The sequence below is a fragment of the Cryptococcus neoformans genome, chromosome 6 (genome assembly GCF_000149385.1).
Source record: "Cryptococcus neoformans var. neoformans B-3501A chromosome 6, whole genome shotgun sequence".
Classification (NCBI taxonomy): domain Eukaryota; kingdom Fungi; phylum Basidiomycota; class Tremellomycetes; order Tremellales; family Cryptococcaceae; genus Cryptococcus; species Cryptococcus deneoformans.
Genome location: NC_009182.1, coordinates 731,406 through 740,190, shown reverse-complemented (window position 1 = coordinate 740,190; position 8,785 = coordinate 731,406). Strand labels below are relative to the sequence as shown.

The window sequence follows — 8,785 nt, the reverse complement described above, 5'->3', positions numbered from 1 at the left end:
CTTTTTGTCGAGAAGGACCAGAAGGATTTGACTGGCTACCGGAGAGGGGATATTCACTGGACGCAGGATTTGTTTTGGCTTTTTTATGGGTTTCGGCGTTAAGTTCGGGTGAAGGGGGTAATGGAGACATGGAAGAAAGTGGAGGAGAGCGTCTTGAGCGTTTGGAAGCCTGAGTAATAGACTCGTCGTTCTTCTCAGCAGCCTTGCGCCTGGCGACACTGGTCTTGTTGTCTGAGCCAGCCTGACTGCCAGCTCCAACCTTCTTCTTTCTCGGAGCGGCTTCCCCGTCCGAGTCAGAGTCAGGTTTGGGTGCCTTCCCCATGGCCTTGCCCCTTGCACTCCTGGCCCTTTTCCGAGGCGTTACCTCGTTTCGCTCCGGGACTGGATTTGTTTTTGCACCCCTGGTCCTCTTCGCCGGGGAAGACACCAGAGTTTCGTCCGGCTGTTCATCCTCGGATCCCTTGGCCTGAGTTTTGCTCTTTGCGCTCCTCGTCCGTCGAAGAGAAGGAACTTCGACGCCGGCTAGGACGGTTTCGGACATCTTTCCTTTTCCCTTGCGCATACTTGTTCGCAGGGAAGCTCTCCCTGGGTCGCCTCTGGCTGTTGCTGCGGGCTGAGACATGTTTGGAGGAGCCGGAAGGGAGGGATATCGGAGGCGTGCTGATGTTCTGGCTGGGGAGACGCGTCGAGGTCACGTGACGGGCGCGGTGGATGTTTGTGCAATATAAGCATAGATGTTGTGCAGCCACTGCATACTGCGACAGTCACCCGCAATGCCCCTCCACGACCTCCCAAAGGTCTCCTTCACTCTCATCACAGACGATCCAGCCCTTCTCCATCCAGCAGGCGTACAGTCCGTGAGTCCTCAGCTCCTACTCTCTCGCCCTTGCTGACCCGTATGCCATAGGAGCAAAGCAGATCGTACGGATGTAAGCTCGGCCTATGCGCTCCATCAAACCGCAAGCGCCTCACACTGACGCATGATGCCGCAGACAATGACTTCTCTGACTTCGAAAGACCGGAGCACTACATTCGCTATATAGGTCGGTGACGCGCTCGATAGAAAGGTAGCCTCGACTGATTTGCATGATAGAACCCATTGAGTCAGAGTTGGCAGTGCAGGTTGAATATGACATGGACGAACAAGGTACGCCTCCATCTCTACACATTGGTGATTGGTGAAGCAGTAGTTGATGCGGATGCTGGGGATTGCAGACCAAGCATGGTTAGATACTTATAATGCTGAACGAAAGAAAGACCAATGTGGGCCCATTTCGTACGAAGTATTCGAGATTATCATGGACAAACTGGAGAAGGAATGGTTTAACTTGGTACAGTCCTATCGGCTCGTCTGTCCATCTATTAGAAGCTGATCACGACAATACAGTCTAAGCGGATACCGCAGCCGCAACAGCAACTGGCACCTGAAGATTCTAAATGCTCCATCTGCGATGATGGTGAGGGAGAAAACTCGAACGCGATTGTGTTCTGTGACGGATGTAATTTGGCGGTCCATCAAGGTACGGAACACCATTCTGCATCCGGACATCCTCCATAACTTCTTCGTAGACTGTTACGGTGTGCCATATATCCCGGAGGGCCAGTGGCTTTGTCGCAAGTGTACGGTCTCTCCTGAGAACCCAGTAGTGCGTCTCTCGGATCTTTACCCACAATCCTGCTGATAGTCATTAGTCTTGCATCTTCTGTCCTAACGAAGGCGGAGCTTTCAAGCAAACTACTACAGGCCATTGGGCTCATCTGCTATGCGCAATCTGGATACCAGAGACCACCCTAGGAAATTCCATATATATGGAGCCAGTCGAGTCAGTGGAGTTGGTGCCGAAGGGCAGATGGAAGCTGGCAAGTACTCCATTCCATCCACAATCCCTTCCTACCGATGATCTGACAACTCTATAGGTCTGTTCACTGTGCAAAGAGAGAGTCGGAGCTTGCATTCAATGTGAAAACCGGAATTGTTTCACGGCCTTCCATGTCACTTGCGCAAGACAGTTGGGTTTATTAAAAAGCATGAAATCATTGACAACCGACGGAACTCTGCATGCGTACTGTCATAAGCACATGCCAGTGAGTACCGTTCGGTTTATTGTCAACACCACTAATCCGCGTCCTATTAGTTGGATGAATCAAAGGATCAGGAAGTGGAGGATGAGGAGGAAGAGGACGATGGCTGGGAAGTGTCCCCTCGCAACCATCACGCTCATGCCAAAACGAAATCTAAAACTCAATCTTCCAAGTCACGAACGTCGAAGTCTCACCCCACACCTACGGCAAAACGCCCAGCTCAACCATTGGTTATACCTGTCACCAAGAAATCTGCCCAAGCGCATTCCAAATCTTTTCGTCCTGGCCCGCCCATCATTCCCAAGATGATCGTGAATAGAATTCTAGAGTATGTCGGGAAAGTTCAGTTGAGGAAGAAGCCTCAGGTTGTAGAGAAGATATGTAGGTATTGGAGTCTGAAAAGGGAAGCAAGAAGAGGAGCGCCACTGTTGAAAAGGTTGCATCTTGAGGTGTGTTTCCCTCGCGATTTGTCCAATCGCGTTACTAACACATGCAATAGCCTTGGACAGCATCCACAGCCGCTAGAACTCAGACCGAGTCTGAAAAGGCTCAAAAACTCAAATTTTTACAGATGCTTCGAAACGACCTTGAAAAGGTTCGCATGCTTGCGGACCTCGTTCGGAAGAGAGAAAAAGAGAAGTTGCGACAGGCGCAAGTTATCAAAGACGTGATAGATCGATTCATCTTTCCATATAGCGAGAGACTGAGGGTAACTTTAGAGAGAATATCTGCGTAAGTAATCATTACTGATTGTAACCTAAATACACCCACTAATCTTTGTGGTTGGCAGAATGGATCGACGCGAGATGTTTTTGAACCCGGTCACCCCAGCGGAAGCGCCTGATTATTCCGATATCGTCAAAGAACCGATGTGTTGGTTGTATATAGACGAAAAGCTGGAAAAGAACGCTTATATAGATATCGCAGATTTCAAGGTTGGTTGGCTTATCATCGCGACAAGTAGTCACCTCACTAATGGAAATGAAACTGTAGCGCGATATCATGCTCGTGCTTGACAACGCCATGTTATACAACGCCAGAGATACACCTTTTCATCGTGCGGCGTCCAAACTCAAAACTGCTGCTCAGCCTCTTTTGAATGAGCTCGACTCCATCACAGCATCCCGTCAATCCACCTCTACAGAGTCCCTTGTACCGTCTGACCTCCCAGTTGGGGACCTCGAGCCTGCTTTGCCCCATATACTCGCCTTCTTCCAAGAAACAACTGTCTCCTCACAACCTGAGGAACCTCAAGACCTGCTGACATCCCTTTTTGCAACCGAGCTTGAACCCCCCAAACCTCCCACACCGACACCATCACCTCCCCCCCAACCCAGAAAATACCGCAGGCCTACAAAGGAAGAGAAGCAGAAGAAGTGGAACGCATTGGTAAAGGAAAGACAAGAGAAGGGACTAGGAAGGTCGACTAGGGGAACGGAGAAGTTGACAAGAGAGTTCGAAGAAGAGGCAGGGTTAGCTGCGGCCGCTACTCAAAGGGAGAAGAGCACCCCTGTGCCAGCGGAAGAAGGTAATGGGATGGGTATAGATCATGATGGAAGAGCGGTGCGCAGGAGCACACGAAATTCACTTGGAGGGGCATCTTCTGCGGTCAGCACTCCCAAATCTGCCCCAAGGCAAAGGAAAAGGGAGCCTGCGCAAGTGCCTGTGGCGGAAGAGCCTTCTAGATCAGCTCGCTCAACGTCCACCATTCTCCCGCCGACTCGACAGCAGCGTGGTGTAATAGGTCTTGAGGCTTTGCCTCTTCTTACTACCAAAGAACGTTTGGAACAAGAGCGTGCTCTTGATCTCACTACCACTGAGATTGATGCAGCAGACCAGTTCAAGAGATTCAATGTGGGATGGGTTCTGCCTGAAGGTACGAAAAGGAAAAGGAGCCAAAATGCGACGAGCGGTGGTGCAAGTAGTACCATCTCAAGAGCACCAAACAATTCAACATCACGCGCAAGGGGTAAGAAAAATGAAGCAAGTCCATCTGCAGCACCGGCAACGTCTAAATCAAAGTCCAGGTCAAGGAAGGGCTCACACAATATCAGCGTTATCCAAGAGGAAGAAGAGGGTGAGATTGAGGTTACTACCCCCAAAAGGTCCGATAAAGGCAATGCCGTCGAGCCGGAGAACGGTGGTTTCATCGAGGCCGCCGATGACGACAGCGACCTTTCACCCCCTCCTACAAGTTTGCCTGGATCGGCAGCTCCAAGTCCAAGAGCAACGAGCAGCGTCGCTAAGCCAGCTGATGCACATGGATCCGACATCGAAAATGATGCAAGGAGCGATGACGAAGATCAATTGCAAACTGAAAAAAAGAAGCCGGATCTGGAAGGGCAAGGAGATCAAGAGACAATCTCGCACGGCACCAAACGAAAGGGCGAAAGTGATATCGAAACTCCTGTCAGAGAGAAGAAAAGATCGAAAACCACACAGGCTAAAGAGGAGAAGGTGGCAAAAGCACCACCAAAAGGAAAAGGGAGGGTCAAAGCCCTTTATCCACCTGGAACATTAGGTATGTCCTTCTCCACTGAATTGTTCAGGATCCGCTAATGCTGTCGCTTGCTCTTTCCAGTCTGGGCTAAAAGTAAGCTGGTTTGCTCAACCATTAAAAGGCGTTTGCTGATTGATCACATCTTTAGTCCACACATTCCCCTTTTTCCCTGCCGAAATTGTCGATCTAATTGACGATCGCGATGAAGTCCCTGACGCGGTGCTGAAGGAGGAGACTGCCTCTCGCGCGGCTGCCAAAAATGTGAATAAGGACGTATGGCTCGTGAGATTCTTTGACGCGAGATCGAGTTATGGGTGGATAACTGGAGACAGGCTGGACGAGCTTGGAGAGGACGAAAATGTTGATGCCATGTATCTGGCGGGCAAGGACAGAGAAGGGAAGAGTAAAGGGTTTAAGACACCTAGCCTGAAGAGGGCTTGTAGGAAGGGCTATCGGTAAGTTGGCTTCGGGCTGCATAAATGGTAAATGTACTGATCCGATTTGCCCAGTGATGCTCTAAATAGCATGGAAACCAGTGCAAACGAAGGTGGGAGGAAAGAGAAATAAATTAAATATCTATCATGTAATAATGTCAGAGTATGTTTTACAAACTCCCAGACTTCATTGTACTTCTAGTGTCACATATGCATCTCATAATAGGACTCTAAATTCGCAGGACTCATAACTATCCTCCGGCCGTTTCGGGTTTGAAATGGGTGGTAGCAGATATACAACGGAAGTGTAGGGACAATTCGGTCGAGAAATTCATGGTCAACGTCATTTTATAATCGTTAATTGAGAAGCTAACAACATCCACATCTATCGCTCCAAAGGAAACAGCAATGGATAAATTCTCTACTCTTACCCACACGTGCGCATCAGTATATTGAGCGCGCGAACCGCCTAGCCTCGCGTTTATCCGCCTAGCAAATTTAAAGCTTTCCTCAATTCACTTTTTGCGGTCTCGTAATCATCAAAATCCAACGCACTGATCGCCCATTTTGCGTGTTTCTGTGTCTGCTCGACATCTCTCCTGCTCAGACTTTTAGGTGCAGGTGTTAGCGATATGGGCGGAGATGTCAAGCCTAAACCATGAGACTGAGGATGGAGAGGCGGGGGGAGGGACGGGGCAGATGCAAGAGAGGGGGGGGGAGCAGGTGGTACATTGATCGACGAAGGAACAGCGGAGGTGCGAAGGCCGGAGCTGGAAGTAGGGGCAGCCTTGGGTTTGGGAATGGTGGTAGCAGATTCAGCCCCACGCGCACTGACATCCGGAATGTGCGTCGCTGGTTGATTGTGACGATCGTTAGAACGTGCTGAAGCTGACGAGTCACCCCTTGGACGACCTTCGGGTGGGTTATCCGCTACTGGAACCGAAGACGCAGACGGGATCGATTTCGAAGATGCCACAGGGGAGGAAATATAAGTGGGTGGTGGTGGCGGAGGGGCATCGTATGACGAGATAGTGTTGTATGTCGAAGCTGGAGAAAGAGGCGCTCCATCGGGACCCGTAAATCTCACATTTTTCCTCTCGCCAGAAGGAGACCTTTCCTCAGGAGGTGTGCCCAATGCATCCGACGAAGGGACCTCGGTCCTGCTTAGATCAAAGTGGATCTGGGAATTCTCATCGTCAGGTAAACCGGGAGTGGCCACTGTGCTCCAAGCTCCAGACCCGCTATTTTGACTTCTCGTTGTGCCTAAGTTATCAACCGTATGGGCATCGAGGGGGGGCACGTTGACATTGATATTTTTTCCAGGGCTTAGAGACGGTGAGGGGCGAGGTGACATGGCGGGTGGTGAAGGAATTGTTGGGCGGACAGTGGACGAGAAGGAGCCATTTCGAGATCCGCCGAGAGCATTTGGTGACTGGATACCTTGGGACAACCCATCTGGCGAACCAGCTGGTGGAACAGGAAGGAGAGCCTCGTCCTCCGTAATTGCTATGAAGTTTCCAAGGTAAGCTCATGGGGATCCTGACTTCGACATAATCTGGGTATAACTTACGTGGTCCGGGTTTCGGTGCCCTTCCTTCTCGTAGCGCTTTTGCGCCGTCCGCGGCCTTCCATCGCGCGTACTGCAGTTTTTGCTCCATCTTGAAACACAAAGTTACTTGAGCTCCCATAGCAACAGAGATTGCAAGTTCATGAAAGACTGACCTCTTCTGTCATACCATGCTCAAAACAACGGAGAACTTCAATAAATTGCCCGGCCACAACGAACTTCCTTATTGTCGCTCTAGTCAACCCAGTTAGCGTTTAGCAACGTTCGCTTCGTCAATAGACTGACTTTCCGGTGTTACCAGCGCGGTCATCATTATCAGCAGACATGAAGACCTTGAGAGCAAAGTTTTCAATGTATGCGGCACCGGCTGCCTCACTATGGATCGCTTCATTATTTCCCATGATGACTTTCATCTAAGAGTAATGAGCTAATTTATTGGAAAAAAAAGGGTGAAATGAACTTACTTGCTCCAATGCATCAATAAGGGACATGAGAAATAGGGTGTCTTCTTTGGTTCTGTTTTGCACCTTCAAAGCCTTCTGAGCAGCAGAGAAAGAGCCTGCAAGAGACTGTTAAATCATAATCATTGACTTTAAAACAGACTTACACCAATAAGAGACGATGGGCTCGGCTTGTTTGAGTTCCTTTGCTCTCTTGAGGATTTGCTCGATATGCTTCAGGCCTTGCGGCACTGAGTCCGCCGGGATATTCACGTTTTGCATTTTGATCTTCTGGTGCTCGCTGATGATCACAACGTGTTCGCTTTTGGTGGTATAAGCAAGCGAGGCGGCAGTTGCAAAAACGCGCTGTGAAAGAGATCTACTTCTTGAAATATAATGGTTATGATCGTGGTTGTGAAAGGAACGTTGAGGCAACGGCGAATTTGCAGGAAAGTTGACGTTTGAAGCAGGAAGGGCAAATAGTTCGGGAGATATAAGGGGGGTTATAGGATACGTTTGAGGAGGTCGAAACATGATAAAGGGATTCATTGAGATAGGCAGTGGCCGTCGCATGGCGAGAGAATGTCGCAGTATAATGAATGTAATTGGTGGAGAGATAATATATATGTCAGCCTTTGGCCTTTCTCTCACAGATAACAGCCCAAAGTCCATACGGGGCCAGCGCCTTATTTGGTGTCTTGGGTACATTCTCCTAATCCACCGGCGCCCGGAAGATGGCCCAAAGTCCATATCCACAACGAAAAGACCAACGTGACACTTCCTTCATTAAACAGAGAACGATATGCTACAAGCGATTGTTTGTGCAGTTAGGTCCCAGGACCAAAGAAGCAAACAGCCATCCTTTCCGGGGAAAGAATATAATACGGTAGGCATTGTTTTGCAAGCCGTGTGTTTTCACGATGAGCACACAATGTACTCGCAATTCACAGTCCACAGACCATAGTTCGGGAATTAACTAGAGTGGTAGGTGATTTGGACTCCGTCACTTCTTCAAACACCACGTCTAATGTCTCCTGATCTCTGATTGCCCAGATAACCTACAGTCGCTCTAGAATAGATAGACTCACTGTCTGATCCGCTACGATAGTTGTAGAAGTCTCTTCGAGGTAGTTCAGCGAGAAATCTTGGCTCTGCGTCCTGAGAGATATAACGGGTGACAGTAAAACAGGGTTTTGATGCGTCTGCTTTGGATTGCTGATGACGTAAAATGTAATTTATTAGAAAAACGGCATAACTATAGGTGGAACTTGTGATAAACTCACTGAGCCTCTAACAACTGGCAAAGGAGGTGATGATGCGGACAAAGTGCTGAGATGTAGAAAAAGCGAAGACTGATTAGCTGTCGGCGTTGGTCGGCGAATCCGGATTTGATGGAAAAGAGAGTGCTTAAGGGGAAAGATGATCCGGGAAGGATGGCGTGAGGATGTTTACAGAGGATCGATGGCAACAGCCCGTGTCACATAGCATAGAGACTATGTGTCGGGTCGTCCTCTTCGGAGCTTGCTTCATAAACAACATCCGGACGTCACCACTTCTTACGTGTTGGATCTGTCAAATGAGAAGTTACTGTAGAGGTGAAATGAAGGACGATGCATAATTGCTTCGTAAACCATAGTAATGTTCCGCATTCATTGCATCGCTGGATGGCGCAGACTCTCCAATGACCCTACGAGGAAGAAAGGGAGGAAGCAAGATGTATAAGGAAGGAAAGTCCACTACATCTTCCATCCTGCGCACGGAT

General features: G+C 49.2%; 3 protein-coding genes across 3 annotated transcripts in view; 1 reads left to right on the top strand and 2 right to left on the bottom strand.

Moving 5' to 3' along the window:
* Positions 1 to 622, bottom strand: part of CNBF2420 (hypothetical protein) — a gene marked incomplete at both ends in the record, with an annotated part of 2,450 nt that extends 1,828 nt beyond the window's left edge. Inside the window, one exon of the mRNA XM_769719.1 lies at positions 1 to 622. This exon is cut by the window's left edge and continues 265 nt beyond it. Within this exon, the coding sequence (XP_774812.1) occupies positions 1 to 622 (622 nt within the window).
* A 151-nt stretch (positions 623 to 773) lies between these two features.
* Positions 774 to 5,149, top strand: CNBF2410 (hypothetical protein; the record flags this gene model as incomplete). The annotated part of the gene is made up of 17 exons (XM_769718.1): positions 774 to 857; positions 908 to 929; positions 993 to 1,043; positions 1,094 to 1,147; positions 1,216 to 1,331; positions 1,388 to 1,520; positions 1,570 to 1,646; positions 1,693 to 1,860; positions 1,918 to 2,085; positions 2,136 to 2,531; positions 2,582 to 2,814; positions 2,873 to 3,017; positions 3,076 to 3,958; positions 4,148 to 4,603; positions 4,664 to 4,675; positions 4,731 to 5,037; positions 5,092 to 5,149. 17 exons carry the CDS (start codon positions 774 to 776, stop codon positions 5,147 to 5,149), a joined length of 3,363 nt encoding a protein of 1,120 aa, XP_774811.1.
* A 348-nt stretch (positions 5,150 to 5,497) lies between these two features.
* Positions 5,498 to 7,305, bottom strand: CNBF2400 (hypothetical protein; the record flags this gene model as incomplete). The annotated part of the gene is made up of 6 exons (XM_769717.1): positions 5,498 to 6,522; positions 6,587 to 6,674; positions 6,739 to 6,817; positions 6,869 to 6,996; positions 7,048 to 7,142; positions 7,191 to 7,305. 6 exons carry the CDS (start codon positions 7,303 to 7,305, stop codon positions 5,498 to 5,500), a joined length of 1,530 nt encoding a protein of 509 aa, XP_774810.1.
* Positions 7,306 to 8,785: the final 1,480 nt, after the last annotated feature.